We start from the raw sequence: 22,226 nt of genomic DNA on the forward strand, positions 1-22,226 counted from the left end.
GTGAGAAAAAAAATTAATGGGGGGGCAGTGTTCATGTGGCTATTATGTAGCTTGTTTAGGAAGCTTATTTAAGGGGTTTGGCTTTTGGAAGGACTATTTAACTTCTAGCAAAATCACTGTTTACACCTTAAATCTTAATGCACATAAATAAACACACAAACATGAATGATTATCCTATTGGTACCATTTTTTGCCATGTGGTATCTCATATCATTCTGAGCATTTTTCCATAGGTGTGTCACAAAGGGCTCACAAGTTCAAGAATCCGTAGTATGCATATACGTATGTGTATTATGTAGATGAATTGGGACATTTTGGCTCACTACACATTGGGACACTTCCATTCCCAGTGAGATGAATACATAAAGTTCAAATTTACTTACATATGAAATAGTTCACGGTATGTTGAACTATTTCATATTTCATACTTCAGCCAATTTACTGCCATTGATTCCATAGTCATTGATGCTCCCTGTTTTTTTTTTGTTTGTTTGTTTTGTTTTTTTCAGCAGTGCATTGGAGTTTATATATGAGTGCACTGTGACCGCCCTTTATATGGCCGACTGCCTGATCAGTGCTCTAGGGAGCTGATAGAGGCACATTTGCCCACCTGATCCTCATCACACATGCAAAATTTCAAAACGGGATGAACCCGGGGATTTATCCGGACCTTTTTATTTGCAGTAAAAAAATTAAATATACCAATGTGATGTAGCTAGAACAGTATAGGTTTATATGCAGTGTAGAACTGAATATACATTAAAAACCATTTCAAGTATGTTTCATGTTAATTGTTAGTTCCTGAAGCAGAGAATCAGGAGGAACACATACACATACAGTACGTACTGTACACACTCTCAGTCAGCGGACATGTGACTTATGCACTACATGCACATACGCATTAATGAATTAGGACTAGAGCTGTTTGTGCATGTTGCTTTTTTCCCCTGCATTTTGTACCTGTGTATGTAGGTCTACTTTAATCACCATTTCTTATGCATGCCAGACAGCATAAATCTGACTTTTGCTTTTGAACTGTTCTGAAACAGTATTTCACAGTTGTGTTACTTCAGCACACACTCGCTCAAACCCTGTATAACCCTGGAACATTGCAGCATGTATAAATTCACTCGTTTTAACATGGTTAGTTAACTTTTAGCTCAGAGAAAAATCCAACCTAGAAATAAAAACGTACGCACTTCAGGTATATGAACTGTTGTTTGTACCAGGGTTTAAAAAAATAAAACATGCAACACACTGCAAACACTGGAAATCGTTTGAAGGAATGCCATGAAAAACACAGAACCCTGTTGGTGGAGAGCTTTGAAAATTCACTCCATTGTTTCTCCTATCTGCAGGAGTTTCTGATTGTTTAGTTTGTCCCGATATTTTGGGAGTTTGTAAGTTTTTGAACTTTTGTTTGAACTTAAACACGCAGGTGTGTTTATCAGGAGATAAATCTACACAAAAACTCAGCGATTTTTTTAAATCTGTAGATTTAAAAAAATTTATTTATTTACTGGTAAGCTGGTTTAGTTATATATTATATATATTATAAAAAATATATTTGATATATTGAAATATTTGGCACATTGCCTACCTGAAGCTTTTGGACTAAATGTTTTTTTTTTGTACCATACACTAGCACCACCCAATTTGTAAAAAGGCTGAAACACAACTCCACACACGTACAAAACACCTTCCATTTTACACCATAGCAAGGTATGCAACCTAAATCTCTGACCTGTAACTGTATTAGCTTGCTTGTTGCCTTTTGGGGTAAAGGGGGCAGTGCCTTATAAAGCTGAGAAGCTCTGTGCAAGCTGGGGCACTGCTAATTTTAGACAATGGGTTCTTTTTAATACTCTAATTACTGCAATCTCGACTCCTCTATTCTACATCCTGTCATACTTCTGGGCCTGATTGGGCTAAAATGAAAAATATAAAGAGTAGTACAGATCTTTATAACCTGCTATGTTTCCTTTAAGGTAGGGTATTAGGTTATGCAGGTACACTATATTGACGAAAGTTTGTGAACACCTGAACATTAGTTTTGTATGTGTTTTTTGAACGCAATTTCCATTCCACATTTAGTCTCTATTTGCTTTATAACAACCTTCACTCTTCTGGGAAGATGCTCCACTAGATTTTGAAGTGTGCTTGTGAAAATCTGTGCTCATTCAGCTGCAAGCGTGTTAGTAAAGTCAGGTACTGATGTAGAGTGAGGAGGCCTGGTCATCGTTCACATTCATTCCAAAGGTGTTCAGTAGGATTAAGGTCAGAGTTCTACAACAGGCCAATCAATATCTTCCACTCCATACCATGTAAACCATAACTTCATGGAGCTCACTTTGTGCATCACAGGTTTGTGTGTCTCAGTCTAAGTGAAGGGAAAATGTAATGCTACCACATCCAGAGACATCCTATACCATTGTGTGCCTCCAGGTTTGTGTTAACAGTTTGGGGAAGAACCATGAATTGGTGGAAAAGTCAGGTGTCCTAATTCTGTTGTCCATATAGTGTATTAGTGAACAACTAGAATGCTGAATACCTGGTTTCAAGAGGCGTCTTAATGTCAGCGTACTTATTTAACTTCCCAAAATAGATGCTTAAATCTGATGAAGGTGATTTTTATTAACGTTACTTTAATAAAGAAAAGGGCTCATCTGCTATTATAGTTTTAATTCGAGGAAAAATACTCTCCTGTCAGGTTTTGGGTATGAAATATGTCTTTATTTAACCTAATGCTTTTTACTGTTTTGTGTGAATGTGTAAAGATTTTACAAGGAACTAGTTACATTGTAGCATTCACAAGTTCTGGAATTTTGGAGCCATTCTCACAATCTATTGCAGATAATGATACTATCACATCTATGTAAAACTAACCAAGAGTTTTTACTGTTGGAATCAAGTCTAGCCTGTTTAAACATTGCAAAAACTTCAATATTATTAACAAAGCAGTTCTTATACGATCTTATTCATTCTTTATTACCACATTGTCTGTGTAAAGCCACTTTGAGACAATGTAGGTTGTTAAAAACCCTATACAAATGAAAATGAAAATATATGCCAATGCTGGCTAATGCTATTTCTAATAAAACTTCTAATTGCAAAATGTCAACTAATTTATTATTAATCAGTCAAACGTTGTGTCAGTTTCATTCGCATTGCTGTAGTCAGGTATTGTCTATGCACAAGCAGATCAATCAAAACAGATCAATTAATCATTCAACCTTGCAACCGAGACTCATTCTGCTTGTTATGGGATACAGCTACAGGGGAGCACAGGGAGGAACAAAAAGCTGTATTTGAGTCTTTTGCACATTGTGCGAATGAAAAATCATTAAATTTTGTTTAAGTCCACCCTGTTTAGTAATATTCTTATTCTTAACTTTGCAGCTTTGTTGCTAGTTCTGGGGGCTCTCTTGGTGACCAGTGGCAATGGATGCCATTTTAGCAGGTCAGCACAAAATATTGGATTCCTGACAAAGAGAGAGTATTAGTATTTTAGTTTACTGTGTTTTGGTTAAGGTGAACACTAATCTCTGCTGCAAATTCAGCAATGTGATGTAGCCTTGCTGTATACCCCGAGAATTACATGGTGCATGCAAACCATCCGGGAATTATAATTTTATTTGGATGTTTTTTTGGGCTTTAGTCAAATTAGGCAATTGCATGTATGGATTCTTATATCTTCTTTTGATTCTTAAAGGACACAGGGAGTTCTCAGTAAAGGGACCACTCTGTGATTTCTTTTTCTGACTATCAGCTTCTTTGGTCTTGATATTAAAGGCAAGGTAACCAGTGTGGAGCTTGCAGACACACAGACTCAGGCGCAGGTTTTGGTTTTGCTCAAAACAGTGTATCAGACAAACCAAAGTGCTGGGCAGCAATACTTAAAAATGTCAGTCGGGGGAATAGGCAGGTGAACAGTATGCAGGGTTTAACGAAATAAGTAGTTTAGATCAGTCAGATTATGGTCAAAACAGTGTTCAGCAAATGCCTTTTGATATCTTACAGACATGATTCTGGAGCAGGGAGAGTCCTGGTGATTTAAAAGGAGTAGTGTTGTTGTAAATATTTGAGTTCCTTTAAAAATCAGTTGACTTCACAGGGGACAGGTTTTTTAATGTCATATGAAGGGGTTGTGGACTAAGGAGCAAAGAAGTGCAGGGGTGCAAGGCCAATTCTATGTACTTTACTGGAGGTTTTCAGATCCTTCTTTATGTCTTCCGTATAAAAATCTGTGCTTGTGTTTGTTGAATTTGTCACGCTCAGTATAAATATAGTTAATAGTAAAACTGAGTATGTAAATATTGTGGCCATTTTCCTACTTTGTTTTCATGTAGCTTCTTATTGGCAGATTGCATTTGTTGGCCCGAAACAGGAAAGTGAGAACCAGATTGAAATTATTTCTACAACTCTCACTTGTTCGCTCCCAAAATGAGGATTGAATTGCTTAATCGGGATCAAGTTCTTAACAGCCTCCCTCCTTCTCTCACTGCAGTCGCACCAACATACAAAGAATGCAAAAAAACCAACATCTTACAAGACACAAGTCTTTGCATGGCCCAAGTTTGTATTTGTTAAATGCCCAGTAGTGTGTGTGAGATGCATTTTGATCCACTTGCTGTGTGCTCGAGTTTGACTTCATGACATAATTGGACGCACAGCCAGCATTCTATTATAAAATCTTTCATCAATTATTAGCAGTGCTGTCACTGTGTGTGGCCTCTTTGGTGGTTGATGGAACTATTTTGGACCTAATATTGATTATGTATGCATGTCCTCATAGAAGAAAAGAGTAGAGAACACCACTGAATCTTTAACCCTCATGTTCCATTCTCTGCTTCGCACTTCCCATTGAGCCAAAGGTCAAAAATTGCAAAGGCAATGTGGGGATGTGACAGGAACTAATGTTATCTATTAGTTTTATATTTTCATTTTGAGTTCAAAATGATCCAAACCACTGTGCAAAGAATACTTTTTTATTTTAAAAGCTGTTTTATGTGCATGTGAACCCACTATGTGTTGCACGAGCAAAAACTATTAAATGGGCCATTTTGCAGAATGTAATCAAAGTGCAGGTTTGTATTGAATAACTGTCTTTTGCTGTAGATGATTGAGAAAATGAATGTGTATATGAATATGTATATCATATACACATATGTGTATATGTGTATATGAAAATGAATGTGTATATATCAAAACTCTTTTGGACGAACACATTTAGAAATGCAGTACATTTGCACAGCAGCCACAAATAAACTGTATATTAAAATAAAATGGTTTTAAGTAACACTAATAGTTCGAGAAAAACCCTTTATAATCATGTTAAAAGTAACATTTCATGCAAGACATGGCATACAAACTGAGCAGTTAAGCACATTAAGACTCAATTAGGATATTCTTACTCTCTTTCTCTCTATTTTTTCTTTCTTCCCCCCTCTCTCTCCAGCATCATCGCTGTTCTCTCACAGGTTTGTGACCGTGCGGAGGGGTAGTCCAGCAGCACGCAGTGGTCAGATCCAGCAGGGTGATCATCTAGAGGGAGTGGAGGGCCGCTCTGTCCTCACACTGCCTCACAGAGACCTGGCACAGATCCTGCGGCGAGCAGGAAACACACTTCGCCTCACCATCATCCCGCGCTCCAACAACAGTATGTGAATACCTCCTGTTCTGTTCAACATTTACATTTAACATTTAGCAGTGTGTGCTAATATTATATAGACAAATGTTTGCGGACAACTGACTATAAGAATTGTATGTGCTTTTTAAACATCCCATTTCACATATAGTCCCCATTTGCTGTTATAATACCCTCCACTCTTCTGCGAAGATGTTGCTCTAGATTTTGGAGTTTGATTCAGGACATATGTGCTCATTCAGCCACAAGGGTGTTACTAAAGTCAGCAGAGATAGTAACTTATTATTCAAGTTACAGTAATTAAGTCGGGGGGGTTTTCTGTACCTCTACCTTTAAAGTAGATTTTAAAATCTATAATTGTATTTCATTTATAAGTATTTTTGGTTTGAAGTATTGTAGTTAAATACATTTTAAATCATATCAGTTATGGAAAAAAACGAAAGAAACATGATGCAAGGGCTAAAAAAAACCTGTGCCCTGGAAACTACGGCACTGACTGATTGATGGCAGGAGAAAAACACGATAAATTCTCAAAAAAGAAAGATGCAGAAGGACAAGACAGACAGCAGTGATGCAGACCCAACCCGAAAATTGTTCAATGCGTCCACTCAATGTCTGAATTCTGAATCCGCATTTTCGATTTCTCTCATTATCGTCTGATATTATGACAGAAGATTTTGTTTCTTTTTTCTTTTTGCACAAAGATTTAAATTACCTTTTTACTATGTTTGCAAAAATCTCTTATTTTTAATACTTGATTTCCATTTTTATATTTAAAAAAAAAAATGTGCATGGTCATTAGGGAAATTGAGACAGGACGCATTGTGTTAAATTTGTAAATGTGCTTGCCGCTAACATTTTAAAACAGGATTATCTTGTTCCAGACCAACTGAAAAGTAAAAACTGTGAGCACAAACAATGTTTTGCAGTGGAAAGGTTTACCCATTTACCTCTAACCATTTTATACAGCTTTTTGTAGAACAGCATGTCCTCCAGAGGGCACCAGTGCATTACTTTTTTTTTTTTTTTTTTTTTTTTGACATTTCTTCTTTTCTCTGTTTCTTAGATGCCTCCAACCTGACAGAGTACACAGACTTTGATGCAGATGGCAAGTTAAGAAAAGGGCAGCAACCTCGACAAAAGGTGACTTTCATATGAAGGCAATTTAAATCATGGTGTCATACATGTATTATTTTATAGAAGCAGTGATTTTCATTTAATTCAGTTAGGTACCTAGCAAACATTATTTGCAGAGAGAGAGAAATTTTTTTTTTTTTTAAGATTTCAAACATAAAACATATTGGGTTAGGGGCTATAGTGGGTACTGATTAATTCCATTGAATTCAGTTTAATAAAATGTTATTTGTATAGCTTTTTTAACAATATACATTGTTCCGAAGCAGCTTTACAAAAATAGATTACAAATGTCAATTTCAAATGTATAATTTAATCCTTATAATTAGCAAACCAGTGGCGACAATGGCAAGGAAAAACTCAGAGATGGTATAAGGACGAAACATTGAGAGAATACAAACTCTGTAGCAAACCAATCCTCATCTGGGTGACACCAAATGTCCATTCATTAAAGTTCCTCCTTTTGAGGTTATCATCTGCTCACCGATATGTGCTTAAATGCAACACTGCTCAAGCATTTGCAGTCCTAAGCCACTGTAGCAGACTGTTGATATTAATTGCAAATCTATTCTTATGGTTCTTAAGTTTGACCCTGCTCAATAACTTCATGGATTTTTGGGCTGTTCATGTGAAACCATCCTCAGCTGAATCAAGTGGAATCAAGTGGATGTTAGGATAAATCAGGCAGATCTGGAAAGAAGAAAGGGACAGGATCACTGGTACTGACAGAGAGAGTTATAAATAGGGGGGGGGGGGGGTTAGATTATTATGTATTCTTAATGTTACAGAATAATTAATGCTACTATGCCGTTTTAGTAGAGTGCAAATAGGGACTTTGACAAGACAGCACAACTAAAAGGGACAGCCAGATGGACGTTTTCAAGCTAGACTTAGGTAGGAAAACTACTATTCGAAGGTACCAACAAATAGTCTGCACCTTTTGATCAAAATAGGCATAGTGGTTCTTTATGGACCAAAAGCTTGCTCAGATACTGCAGCATGAGACCATTCAGTGCCTTATACTGTACAGTACATAAGTATTTGCATTTAATAATCAATGCAAAATTCGCTTGGGAGTCAAGGTAGAGAGGATAAGACAAAGGTAATGCCATGTTTTCTGGTTCTGGTAAAGACTCTTGCTGCTTGATTTTGGACTAACAAGAGCTTGTTTATGCACTTAGTAGAACATCCAGACTGCAAAGCATTAGTCCAACCTAAATGTAACAAAAGCATGAACTCGTTTTTCTGCACCATGTAATGATATCATATTACTTATTTAATATTTTGACATGAAAGGTTATCTTAGTAATATTATCTACAGGAGCTTTAAAGGAAAGACTACACAATCAGTCAGTAATCACACCATGGTATTTAACTGCTGCACATAATAAGATAGAAGGACAATCCACAGATACTATGTAATCAGAAAGCTGGCTTTAGCTCACTGCATGTGGTCCTCGAAAAAGTACAGCTGTCTTATCAGAATTTAGTAAAAAGTTAGCACGCATTCACTGTTTAATATCCTTTACACATTCTTCAACATTAGTTAGCTGATGTCTTTCATTTGAATTTGCTGAAACACAAAACTCTGTTTTATCAGGGTATCAGTGGAAGTGAATACCTTGTTTACGATAATTAACAATTACCCACAATTCCAGTTTTACAGTTTCACCCAGAGGTAGCATATATCAAGAAAAAAGCAGTGGACTAAAACAGATCTTTACAGAACAAACGTTACCTCGTTAACTATAACTGCTGTGTCTCAACCTTTCCTATGATCTTTGAGATAAAGGGGAGGTTTGATTTTGGCCAATAGTTGGACAACAGGCAGGGTCGAGGCCAGGTTTTTTTTAATATGGCATTTGATAACTGCCCGCTTGTTGGATTTATGTGCTGTAAATAATTAGTGTTAAGGTATAACTAGTGTTATTTTTAGAGGAGATCTATTAACTCCTTATCTGTTTGAAAAACATGCAGGATCTAATACACAAGTTGATGAAAAATAAGTAAAATCTATTCGCTCTCTTGAATTAGAATTAAAAAAATTAATTGCTAGTCTAATTTAATTATGTTATTGACATAGTTATTTATTAATTGATGGTATGCATGTGGGGCTTCTATTCCTAGTTAATTTTGTTACAGTAACAAATAAAAATCTTCCATAATGGTAGAAAGATATGTTGATCTAGCAGCACTAGCGTCTAGAAAAGACTCTTTTTTCCTAGCAGTTTGAAATACAATCAATTTAGTTTGATGTATGTGATCATTATACCATAATGATTCTGGGCATTCAGCAGACAAATTAAGTTCTATGGGGTCAGACGGTGATCCTATCTTTGTTGATAAATCGAGGAGATTATTGAAAAAAACTCGTTGTTGTAGCTGAAATAAATATAAATTTTTAAAGTATATGAGGTAATGATCGGAACTAACTTCGGTCTGTGGAACTATGACTATGTTTTCAATATTTAATGCAGTTGTTAGTATTAAGTTAAGAAATTATGTATCCTATTACATTCTGATTATTTCTTGCGGAATGTAGAATGGACACAACTGCTATTCTAAGAGGGCCTTTCTTATTATCAAAATGATTATAAAAATAACCAATAAGTAAAACTTTGTCTAGAAAGGTTCAAATTAAATCTGCAAATTTATATCAATTAAAATTTTTAAAGTAAATCAAAATGGGGCCCTGGAGGTCTATAAATAATAATTTATAGAACTGACTAACTAGACTTATTTTTTAAGCTACATATGCTATGTTGGTGTAAAGAACTTTGAACATGTTATGTTTTCATTGTTATTATTATAAATATCACAACACCGCTTTCTCTGCCAGGTAGACAGGACTGTTCCCAGGCAAAACTAGCTTCATTTAACACTGAATATTCATTAGGTTTAATCCAAGTTTTCATTAAGCACAGTACATTAATCTCCTGACCAGTACAACTTTATTTCTAATCAGTGCTGATAAGAATTCAAATATTTAATAATCGGTCTTATTGAATTTGATATTAAGTTGTTAAAAGAGATTTTCTATTTCTACATTTTGTTTTTGCTTGGAGAACAGACATATTAGTCTTAGTCTTAATATGGCAGACCCTGAGTGATGACTGTGCTGCTAGTGCACCTCAATTTAGCCTGCTTGTCTGCTCCCTGACCTTGGCTCTGGATTGTTGGTTAACTAGGCCTGATCTAAGACTGTAGGTTATACTGCAAATTAGAGCAGCACTTTCCTAAGTGGAATGGACACCATCATGCCCTAACAGGTCAGCCTTGCCCTCACATTATAAAGCCCACATTGTTTTTAGAGTACCACAGGACATCCAGCAGTTCAGCAACAATAACCTGCTATAAGCTACATTGCCATGCTGCATTTAATGGGGCAAGAGCATACTATTGCATCAGACATTACCTTTGCCAATGCCTAACATGAGCTGCTGGTGCGACTAAAGTTCTAGCAAATTTTTCGTGCTTCAGAATAGAGTCTTCTGTACCCAGAGCTCTTTCTCAGCTCTTTCTTAGTGGGTGCTTCACTGTGGAGAACATTGAACTTGTTAGACACGGAAAGCAGAGTGAAGTGGTGCTTCTGTGTGTGATCCTTAGCATTAGCTAATGCTGCCAAGTCGTCACCCACTCGCCCCACTTCAAGAGCTCTAATGACAGAGTTGGGGGATTGCTAACTTGCTCTTACTCCCGCTAACCCTCTATAGAATATGGATGCACTCCACTAATGCTAGTATCTTTTATGTCAGAGAGCTAACTAACTTACATTTCTCACAAATAAAATTATTACTAGTAAGAGAGAAAGACCGACTCATTGTGTAGATTTGTTTAGCTTGTTTCCCTATTAAGATCTATTAAGATCTTAATACAGTACACTCCCCATAAAGCCCAGCAAATTACATGTCCTGACCACATGCAGAACTGATTACGCACCTCTGATTTGTGTTGCACTAATTAGTCAAAGTGTTTTGTTTGTTTTCACGCAGGACTTGTTTGTTTGTAGAATTTGTATTTTCTTTTAAATAGAACTTGTACTTGCATCTGTCTGACAGCACACTGCTAAATTATAATTGTAACTACCTTCTCATTGGATCTCAATTTCTATTTTAATTAATATTAATATAAAAATATTATATTATATATATATATATATATATATATATATATATATATATATTTAATTAATATTAAGCACCGTTCCTTTTATTTTATCCTTTTAAAGTTAGAAGCACACAATTTTATAGAATGTTATTGTACACAAAGCGAGGTCCATAAAGAGTGGTTGTTGTGGAAAAACACAAGCTTCCTGCACAGGACCCTGACCAAAACACCACTGAACACATTTGAGATAAACTGGAACTGAAACAATGACTGCACATCTGGCTTCAACCACACCATCATTAATGCTTTTGTGGCTGAATGAACAAATCCTCAGTCACACAGTAAAATCGAATGCAAAGTCGAGGTTAATAAAGCAATAAAACGCAAATAAATGTAAAGTGGAAGGGTAAAAGCACGTATAAGTGTAATGGTCTGGTGTCCACAAACCTTAGGCCATATCGTGTAAATTATTCAAATTTACCTGAAATCACTAATCCAGGTAAATTCCTCATTCTGTTTCTTTCTTCCATCAGGACCCAAGGTATTACAGTTTGGATCTGGAGAGAGGGCCGACTGGTTTTGGCTTCAGTTTAAGAGGGGGCAGTGAATATAACATGGGACTTTATGTGTTGGGGTTGATGGAGGGAGGCCCAGCATCTCGTAGCCAAAAAATACAGGTACACTTACGTGTATATATATACACACACACACACACACACACAAACACACACACACACACACACAAAATTCTTTCTGACACATTCTTAATGCACTATTATATCCATCATCCATAAAACAAGACATATCTAATTACAGTAAATTCTATCACTGCAATCCAGCACTAGTTAGAATGGCTTACCTTTGAGGCAGGTGATGTTTTTAACACATTTGCTCAGTAATTTGGTCAGTTTGGACTGTCTTATGGTTTTAGGTGAGTGATCAGCTGGTGGAGATTAACGGGGACAGCACAGCAGGCATGACGCACAGCCAAGCGGTGGAACAGATTCGCAAAGGAGGACATCGCATACACCTGGTCCTGAAGAGAGGAAATGGATACGTCCCAGACTACGGTAGGCAGAAAGGGACATGCACTGTAGGCTTTCGCCGCAGCTAACTGATTTTGTTTTGCTCTTGGGATTTGAAAACTCTACTTTGGGTCTAAGCTTGTGTGGAGGGAATCTGTCTGTTCACTTGCAGCACGAACTTTCTGTTCACCTTTTCCTAACTATGCTTTGGGATTTTTCTTCTTTGTCTGTTTTTAATCCTCCTTTTTATTTTTTATTTCTATCGGTCTTCCATGCGGCTGTCATCCTCCCCCCTTTCCCCTTTTCTCTCCCTCTTTTTTCTTTCTATCTCTCTATCCCTCAGTGGAGCTTTCCAGCTTATCGCTCTGCATGACCAACTCCAAACAGGGCGAGCCTTGCTTCTATGTCATCGGCCGGACAGAAAACACACGGTTGGTAGCTGTTCCTATCAGTTTTGCCTGGTTTGTGTTATGTTTCTTTACATTCACACCGGAGTTTTGGCTCCTTTTATTTTCTCCCTGCTTGTTGTCTTTAAGTGACTGCTAAAGTTCACCTTTCACCTTCATCTTATCCATTCTGTACACTCTGCAACACTTACTTTAACAGCAGACAGATGCTCCAAGTTACTGTTTCAAGGATTTTTATCTCATTGTACGTCTGTGTATACAAAGGTATATTCTGTAGGTCAGGTCGAATGAGATTTTATTGTCCTTTCTCTATATAGCTTGTATCCATTGGAACGAAATGGCTTTTCTTCAGGACCATGGTGCAAGACAGCCGCAAAACAGAAGAACAGTGTGGGACAATAAATATAGAAAACATGTACTATCTAAATGATTTGGTAGTGTAGCTGCATTAGCTGTATCTATAGCAGCAGTAAGTATAGCATTAATAAGTGCTCCTCCAACTTCACTGTAAATTGGTTTGCTCCAGTTTTGGATAAAGCATGCATGATCTTTAGCTTTCAATCACACTAAACACAAGGCTGATACATAGCAATATCACAAACTTGCTTGAACTCCATACATGCTTCAACAGGCTCTTTATATCTGAACATCCTAGTGAGTAAAAGATGACTTATCAAGAGCGTAATCATTTTGTAATAATCTAGATTTTTTTATATATGTAGAACTGAACAATCTATTTACAACAATTTTTCGTTTACTTTGTTTTATTTTAAACATTCATTTGAGCGCAATCAGATAGGTGCCCTGGTGGTCTAGTGGTTAGGATTTGTCTTTCTCACCGCTACGGCCCCAGCCATTGGGGTTGCACAAGCCAGTACACTCTTAGTGCCGGTCCCAAGCCTGGATAAATGGGGAGGGTTGCGTTAGGAAGGGGATCCAGCGTAAAACATGTGCAAATTCAAATATGCGGATCACAAATACAGATGATCTGCTGTGGCAACCCCTAATGGGAGAAGCCGAAAGAAAGATTTGAGTACAATCAGAAAGCATATTTCAAAATAATGACGTACAATTACCTAATGTGTTTTATGTATGTTATACTTAAAATCTGTTATAATTCAAAGTAATATATATCCAGGTTGGGAAAATGTGTCATAATTCAATTCCATCCAGAATAACCACAAATGATTTGCCTTATGTATATAAATAGTAAACAGAGTACATAAATATTTACATAAACTTATACTGGATATACTGTACATACATGTGAGGTATTTCGCATATGGAGGGTGAACACCATTTTACTAATGCAAGCTCCAAACCTCTACACTACAACCGCAGCTGAGCCCCCTCGTCATCTGGAGCAGTTCAGAATCAACATTTGTCTAATAACATAACAAAAACATTACAAATTTGAATAAAATACAACCTACTCACCAGAGATGCAGACTCATAATTTGCTCCTCAGAGGCTGTAATCCATTGGCCGACCTCTTCTCACGATGTCTAGCTTTTCTTGAAATGGATTTTTAAGTATGTCCGAGACCAAATCAATTTCTCTTTCTCCGTCAGCCATTGTAGGCTTAAAAAAGTCTAACTCAGATGTATTAATGGTAACATCAGAGCGCTATAGACATGTTTTGCTAGTCGAACTTTGCTGTAAAAGTTTTCCTCTGACCAACCAATCAGAGTTCATTTCATAAAACAAATATTAGAATTTAGGTTGTAAATGTAGGTCAGTGCTTCTGAAAGTGTTTAGGCCAGCAGAGAAGGCTTTGCTGGCCCTGACAGCCCACCACTGGTGTGTATATATATTATATATGTTATATATGTATATATAAAATGAAAAAAAAATATATACTGTATATATATGCCTCCCAGAGTTCATCAATATTCTTTGGTTTCGTCCTTCATGCTTCCTCTTTTATCCTACCCCAAATATGCTCAATGATGTTCATGTCTGGTGACTGGGCTGGCCAATCCTGGAGCATCTTGATCTTCTTCGCCTTGAGGAACTTTGATGTGGAGATGGAAGTATGCGATGGAGCACCATCCTGCTGCAAAATTTGGCCTCTTTTATGGTTGGGAATATAAGAGGTAGCTAAGATTGGTATTTTAGACTATTGATGTTGCCTTCCACCCTGCAGATCTCTCGCACACCCCCATACTGGATGTAACCCCAGACCATGATTTTTCCGCCACCAAACTTCACTGTTTTCTGGGTGAATCTCGGATCCATCTGGGCTCCAGTAGGTCTCCTGCAATATTCGCAGCGATTGTGGTGAAATTCAACAGAAGTTTCATCTGAAAAATCCACCTTCTGCCACTTTTCCAGCGTCCATCCTTTTAACAGGCTGTGGGCCTTGGCAAATGCCACACGGTTTTTCAATTGTCTTTTGTTTAGTGCTGGCTTCTGGGCATTGATTCAACCATGGAGGCCATTTCGAGACAGAATCCGACAAACTGTTCTGGTTGACACAGGGACTTCAGGTGACCAGGTCTCGTGGAGCTCTGCTGCAGTGGAAAATGGGCTGGCCTTGGATTTTTGAGCCAACAAACGGTCCTCTCGAGCAGTTGTCTTGCGGGGTCTTGTCAAAAACGTCTCCAGTCTTTTCAAATCTTTTTTTTTATCCTCTGTACTTGACGCTGAGACACATTGAAGGTGTCTGCCACATCAGCAGTGGATCTTGTCTGCAGCCTCTTGATAATCAAAACTTTAGTCTCAGGGTGAATCTTAGGCATGTTTGCAGAGGTCTAGTTGCAGTTGATGTGAAGGTCTAGTGTACTGGGGTTCTTTTTATACACACCTGAGACCTAATTAATCCATTATTAGTCACAGGTGAAGCTCATATGACAAGGCGACAACAGTTATGTCTTTGCAAAAATTGACTCAATTGGCATTACCAAGCTGTGAATATTAGAATACTTTTTGACAGTTTCGTTTTGCACTGAAACATCATTACAAAAGCTGTTGGAATTAAAATGAGCCATTTCTTGTAAAAAAAAATCTTGATTAGAATTATATTTCAGCGGCACTTCGGGTCAATTTGTACACAAGCGACAAAATCTCGAACCCATTTCCTCCACTTTTTCGAGAAACACATCCTTCTTTATACCACTTTTGTTTAATGTCTAATTGTACCATGTAGTCGGTAAGAATTGCTTACAGTCTTAAAGCCTTTTTATTTATGCTTATTATCATATTAAGCCATGCATGGAATCTGAATTGCAGGTTGATCTTGCCAGGTCTTGTTTTTGTTTTTCAGGGCCTGAGCACACCATTTGACATTTTAATTAAGCCAAGAGTATGGACTATTTTATTTTTGTTTGTGTATTTACTAGGAATTTCTTGAACATTCTTCACAACAAATATGAGATGTGTCTGAGGAAAAACACAGCAAGTTTGTAGAACTTTAAGGCTTCATTAATAATGATTATTTCTATATGCCTTATTTAAACATTTCCCAATTTTTCTGTTCTTAGAACAACATTTTCACTCACTTTGTTACACTATTTATACACGTACGAGTTGTTATTTGTATAGTATGCAGAAGTAATAAAGTATGCAGCAGGTTTGTTGAAAGGAGATGAGCATAAATTACTAGTTCATAGCATTTTGCTTTTTGCTATTTTTTGTCTGCTCAGCCTACATTCATTTTCGTCTACAATGCCTATTTGTTTAGAGACTTTAGCATGAGCTCTCATATGGCCAAATGAGTGTGTGTGTCTTTTCTCGTCTGCATGCATCTCACTCTTCCTCTGTGTCTCTCTCTCTCAGGCCATGAAGGTGGAGCAGCCTCCCCCTCCTTCCGCTCTGAGGAACCGGTTGTGAGTGGAGTGGCTTTCTCCTTGCCAAGGAGCATTGAGAAAGCGGTGGACAGAGAGGCGGAGAGGCGAAAGGGGCGGAGAAAAGGAAGCAGCAGCCGAGGAGGAGCTGAGGAGGAGAGGAGAGGCACTCCTGAGATTAAGCAGGCTTCGGGCGACTTGGTTAGCATCACAGTGAGCTCCCAGTCAGGGAGGAAGAGAGAGAGAGAGAAACTCATCCAGAGTACAACCAAAAATACTCAGAGAAGTACAGAGGGGGAAGAGGAGGCTGTGCAACGAAAAGAGAGGAGGGAGAGGGAGAAGGATAAGAGGAGGAGTTCAGGAAGCAGGAGGAGCAGAGGGAGAACTGGAACTTATGAAAGAAAAGAGAGAGAACAGGAAGAGGAGAGGGACCAGTCCAGTTCAAAAGGGAGGAGTGGGAGAGATGAAAAGAAGGAGGAAAAAAAGAAGGAGAAAATTGAAAACAGTGACGTCAATGAGGGCTCAAAAGAGGTCGCTGGGGTCACACAAAATGCACCCTTCTCCTTCCTCATGTCACTGGATGATGAAGGCAATCTTTCTGACACCGGCTCTGCACTCAGCTTTTCGGAAGTCAGCATATCTGCAGCCAGCATCTCATTCGCAGGGGCGCAGTGGCCCCTTGACCCCAGAGACCTTGGCAACTCCCAGGAGAACCCCACTACCGCACACCTTACCCCGGGCCCATGGATCGTCCCCAGCCGCTATAAACTCTCTCAGGTCTTAGAAAGAAACAGGTTGAGCCAACATTCAAGGGGGCTGTGGTTCTGAAAAGCTTACTCTCTCTGAACTCTTTCTCTTCTACATACACACACACACACACACACACACACACACACACACACACACGTCAGACACACCATACACACGCATGTCATCTGGAGACCAGCACACCACCCATTATCCTGCCAGCCTTTCTCCACCTTGATATAAAACCCACGCCCGTGTTCACATCTTCAAGAGCCGCGCGAAACTAACCAGTGCCCATGTCTGCAGTCCAGGTGAACTGAAATGACCATCACCAAGAGGCTGGTGAAACAAAAAGGAAAGAGCATGCTGCCATCATGGGATGCTTCTGATTGGTTGCTAACCTACAAGGCAAATCCATTTGCGTGTATGTATTCATAAAGTGTTCATAGCATGTACAAGTTATTTTTTAATCTTATGTCATTTTGACATTTTTTTTTATTTTGATATTTTATTTTCTTATGAATGCATTAAGATTCTATAACAGAAAAAAAAAGAGGAAAGAATTATTTACAATCCGTATTAGCTGCTTGCTTTTCTGTGACCAGACTGTAACCCTCTCCCCCCACTGAGGTTGTCGATCTAGCTGTTCCTGCTGGGGAAAGGACGGGAAAGAACTGTTTTATTATGAGGCTAGCGAGCCATCTCAGACTTCTCCAGGTGCCTTCTGCTTCTTTAGCTGGTGTTTACCAAAAAAAAAAAAAAAAAAAAAAAGAATCTATATAATATAATACAAAAAATTATTATTAAATGAAGAAAAGATTAAATCAAGTAGCAAAGTAGAGAGTGTGCAATTAAACATTCTTCTGCCTCTTGAACTATAAACCTTTTGCAAGACTCAGTACACAAGACAGAGGAAAAAAAAAAAATATATATATATATATATACTGCACACATTCTGCAACCGGTCAGCGAGTCATTACAAGTGCCTCATGTGATATTCCTTTACGAGAAACACTTAGACTTCTTTTAAGATGTCGGTGTGAATTCAGGATCCCAGAGCTTTTGTTTCTCATCTTTTCTCACGTTTTTTTTTTTTTTGTGTGTGTTTTAAGTCGGTGTTTCAGAGACGTCCCAGATTCCCATTTCAAAATCGCAGAAGAAAAAGAAATCAAACCGAAGGCCAATAAGATCCCATTCGCACCGCCCTCCTCCAACCTGCATCCAGATTGCTGTTACCACATCTGTCGCTCACTCCCTAGCTTCATTTGTTGATCCCTCGTTTCAGGAGATTAAAAAAGGGCATTTTGATACTGGTCTTCTATGCATTTTGTAAGACTTACTGATCAAAATTGCGGAGGCGTTTCTCTATTCTTTTCCTTTTCTTTCCTTTCTACCGAGGCCTAGATTGGAAATGTTATGTACTTCTGAGCGCAGGCGGTTTGCTGGGATGTGACTGGCATGAAACATAAGGGAAGACTTTCTGAGGTCATCTAGTGTCAGACGTACTGCAGCACCAGCTTATGCATCTCTCTTTACCTCTGACTGTCTAAGCAATAAGAGGCCATCTTCCTGTTTTCTGTTTCGTTATACACCCTGTATCTTTTAAAACCGACACCTCTAACCCCACCCCAACCCACCTCTCTCCCAAAGTAATTTCACTTCAGAGCAGTAATTAAATGAGTTGACTGAATAAAGTTATTTCATAATGCATTTGTCAGATTTATAACACTGGTAGAGGCATAGGCAGGATATGTCCATGTTATTCATACTGTCATAATAGCATGTCTTAAACATTTATTGAGTTTATAGACGTCCAAATAAATTATATATGTCAGGTTTGACGAGCTATTTAAGTTTATTGACCTAATGGAGACTTGAAACAGCCTATGTGTACATTTTTAATTGGTTACCTTAAAAGGGCAAAATGTTAAGACAGGAAAATGTTAACGTCAAATAACAATTTTCATGTCAGAGAGTACTGTAGCAAACGCTTCTTGTAAAACTAGACTATTGTACATAAAGAAAAATCCCACAAAAAAACTTGTAGGACAGAACAATATTATAAATCCTAGTCTGATTTTCTCACTCCCCAACATATCAGAAATACTATATGTAGCACAGAGTATAATATCCTTCAAGGTATGTTTACAACAACAACTTATTAATATTATTATTATTATTATTATTATTATTATTATACCCTGGCACACAGAAACAGGTGACAAAAGTGCCAAATTCTTCCGTGATGTTTAAAAAATATTGAAAATGTTTCAAAGTTGCATGACTGTTAGATGTACGAGCATCACGCTATAGAAATATTTGTTTCAAATTGTCCTGACCCGTTTTGGTTTTTCTTTTTCTTTTCCCTCTTTGTTATAATGTAATGTGGTGAAATGTGCAATGCTTTTTAAGTGGCCCTCTTTCCCCTTATTAAAACTTTTAAATAAAAATCTAGCATGGTTATACCCCTAGCGCATTTTGCAGCCAAGTTACCAGGCTCCTTGCTTTAGCCCCCTCCGTCACTATCAAACCAAGTTGAAAAGACAGCCACAGTGCCAATGTTATACGTATGCAATCCAGATGAACAGCAGCATGCCCAATAATCACCATGTTGGAGGTGTCTATACCTGTCGACTTACTTCAGCCAGTAGCCCATTAGATGACGAAGTGTAAGTTTGAAGTAAAAACTAACAAAAAAAATGTAAAAAAAAAAAAAAATAGATAAAGAAAATAACCTGAGGTTGTCTTACAAGAAGGAGCCATAATATGAGCCAATCATTGTATTGAACAAACGGTGCCATGTTTTGATACTATAACTTCTGAGGTCAAGATACTGCGCTATCGAAACGCTATTTAACGATGTCATCCTCGTTCCCTTTGGAGAAAGGATATAAGGCCTTTGTTCTTGTATGTTTTTTTTGTAAGTGAAAATGTCTAAAATGTGAAAGTTATGGTTCAGCTTTGAAATTTCAACTTGAATTTATTACATTAGCCTTGTTAAGGAATCAGCCATTGTACAGAACAATTAAAAAAAAAACACACACACACACGTTGTTTTTCCTAGTAGACTATATGTTGTAGACAGTAGTTAGAGAAGTAGCAGGAGCGGCTGGACAGCTAGGAGAAAGATGACTGAAGGAGAGGGCACGGCCGGCAGAGCAGCACATTTCTGCGGCGCTTTTAATTTCCACACTAGTCGCCACTCGAAACGGTCGCAGGTGTGTACATGCTTTTGTACATGCTTCCAGCAGCATGCTGCTTGCAGTCGAACCGGACGTATGCCACGCCCTTACGTGCGCATGATCTGCTGCTACGCCGCTTGCCACGTGTAGCTCGAACGATTAAATGCTTCTGGCTCAAACGTTAAAACAAAGCGCCGAGATTAGGGATAGAAATTCCTATTATGGAGAAAAGTACACTGTCACAGGGATGTATGGCAAGAAACAAATTTAGAGTAAATGAGCTTTTGGGGTTATGAACATAACCATCCCGGAGTAGGGATGCACCGAGATTTTCACCCTCGCCTGCAAAATAAAATGGTGCTGAAATATTTTTGTTTTCACTTTTAAGACTGAATGCAACAATGGATCATTTGCAGACAAAGTTGTTGTTGTTGTGTTTGGCGATGAGAATTTAATAATCCATTGCTGATTTTACTGATAGCAGATCAGTTTTTTCAGTGTTGCCAGATTAGCCTGGACCCCCCCTCTTCACAGAGCTTTTTTTTTTTTTTTTTTTTAAGGACTTAAAATAGTGTTTCCAGTCTGGAAACCCTGCATTTTTTTTTTCCTGTTTTACATCATATGCGTGCACTGTTTCACATGCACCGTCGCTACATTTTCCAGCACTACCAGATCCGTACTGCACATGCCAATGATGGATACTTTTTTATATTTGCATGTGTATTATGCAGTGCTGGGGGTTTTTTTTTTATGCTACCTGCTATGCAAATGATCATTGATGTTATTTCATCAACATGTACTGCTTAGTTTTATTATTAGTAGTATTAATACTAGAAAACATAAATTAAAAGGGGAGTTAGCAATTTGTGCAATGTTTGAGAAAGTAAACTGAAATTTAAAAAATATATATATCTGCCACTTGTTTTGTTTCAGTCCAGTGTGCCCTAAATTTTGGTCTCGTACAGGACAGGACAGGACAGGACAGACTTTATTGGTGCATCACTACCTCTAAGATGTACTTGCATGCTTGATATAGCACACTGCTCCTTGTTATATCCTGAACCCACAGTCATTACTATAACCCTAGCCAGAAATATATAAATATATTCCTCCATAACTACTGCCCTCTCCTTTGTTTTCTTTCTTCTGCTACAGTTATGCAGGAACAAGATGTAGGCAGATTTTTTTTTTAACCAGGTCTCGGATTCCCTCCTCCCGACTTGAAGCCGAACAAGTAGCCACTGTTCTAGAGCTGCAGTTGCGCAGCAGGAACTTTGACTATACCTGAGGGTGTGTACATAGCAGTCCACACGACACTTAATAGTACAGATGTACAGGTTTTTATTCGTTGCTCTTGATATGTATGAAGATAATTGTATTGTTTTTGAATGCATCAACAGGGAGTTTTGAATTATGAACAATGAAATAATGACATGCAGTTACCACAATAAAGTGATTAAACTGAAACTGAGATGCTCGTGTTTACTGATTTTACCCTGTCCAGTTTTTGCTTTGATATGATTCCTCAACAGCGTTCTGTAGGAATAGATCGTGAACGAATCGTCTTATGATTTGTATATGTTCCGACCCGAAAAATTTAATATCACGTTATTACCAGGACACGCGTACCCACTTTATATAGTAATATTAAAAGGAAGTGTTTTGTTCCTCACAGAGGAAAAATGGAGAAATCCAACACAAGCCTTCATATACTTAGCATCTACACCAGCAGAGAGTGCATTCTCAATTTCACCACACTGTAATTTCATTCAGAGGTTGAATCTGTTTAATTTCATACTCGTACACACAAATGGACAGCTTGGGAGATGTTTAACTCCCACACCAAGCAATATACAGTCTCCCTCCTACACATTAGTTGTGTTACCTAAAGGAGAGATCTGATCCTTCTCTGTAGAAAGACATGCTTCTCAGTCCTTGTACACACACTCGATGATATTGAATACAGCATTTCAGAAATAATTAAACAGTTTATCACAATTAATTATTCATTATTCAATATTTGAATTCACTTGCCCAACAATGTACTTTTAGATTTAAGTCGTTACTGATGCTATCAAGTTCACCCTTCCACATGCTTACAGATTTACATGGGGAGAGAGAAACAAATCATTTTTAGTGGGTCTGTCATTAGGGAATCTTTATAATGAGGAAAGACTGTTGCCTGTCGGTTG

The 22,226-nt window shown here is 37.9% G+C and overlaps 1 protein-coding gene across 3 annotated transcripts in view; it reads left to right on the forward strand.

Moving 5' to 3' along the window:
• Nucleotides 1–21,501, forward strand: part of magixa (MAGI family member, X-linked a) — a 66,619-nt gene extending 45,118 nt beyond the window's left edge. For 2 of the 3 annotated variants that reach the window (XM_083553618.1, XM_083553619.1), the window contains exons 13-17: nt 5,459–5,659; nt 6,714–6,790; nt 11,422–11,565; nt 11,820–11,958; nt 16,098–21,501. In XM_083553618.1, coding sequence (XP_083409744.1) covers nt 5,459–5,659; nt 6,714–6,790; nt 11,422–11,565; nt 11,820–11,958; nt 16,098–16,933 — 1,397 coding nt within the window. In that variant the 3' untranslated portion in view covers nt 16,934–21,501. Of the gene's footprint in view, nt 1–5,458; nt 5,660–6,713; nt 6,791–11,421; nt 11,566–11,819; nt 11,959–12,256; nt 12,345–16,097 lie in introns of all 3 variants that reach the window. The other variant, XM_083553620.1, reaches the window with a different exon arrangement.
• Nucleotides 21,502–22,226: the final 725 nt, after the last annotated feature.

Source organism: Silurus aristotelis (assembly GCF_946808225.1).
Source record: "Silurus aristotelis genome assembly, chromosome: 11".
NCBI lineage: Eukaryota > Metazoa > Chordata > Actinopteri > Siluriformes > Siluridae > Silurus > Silurus aristotelis.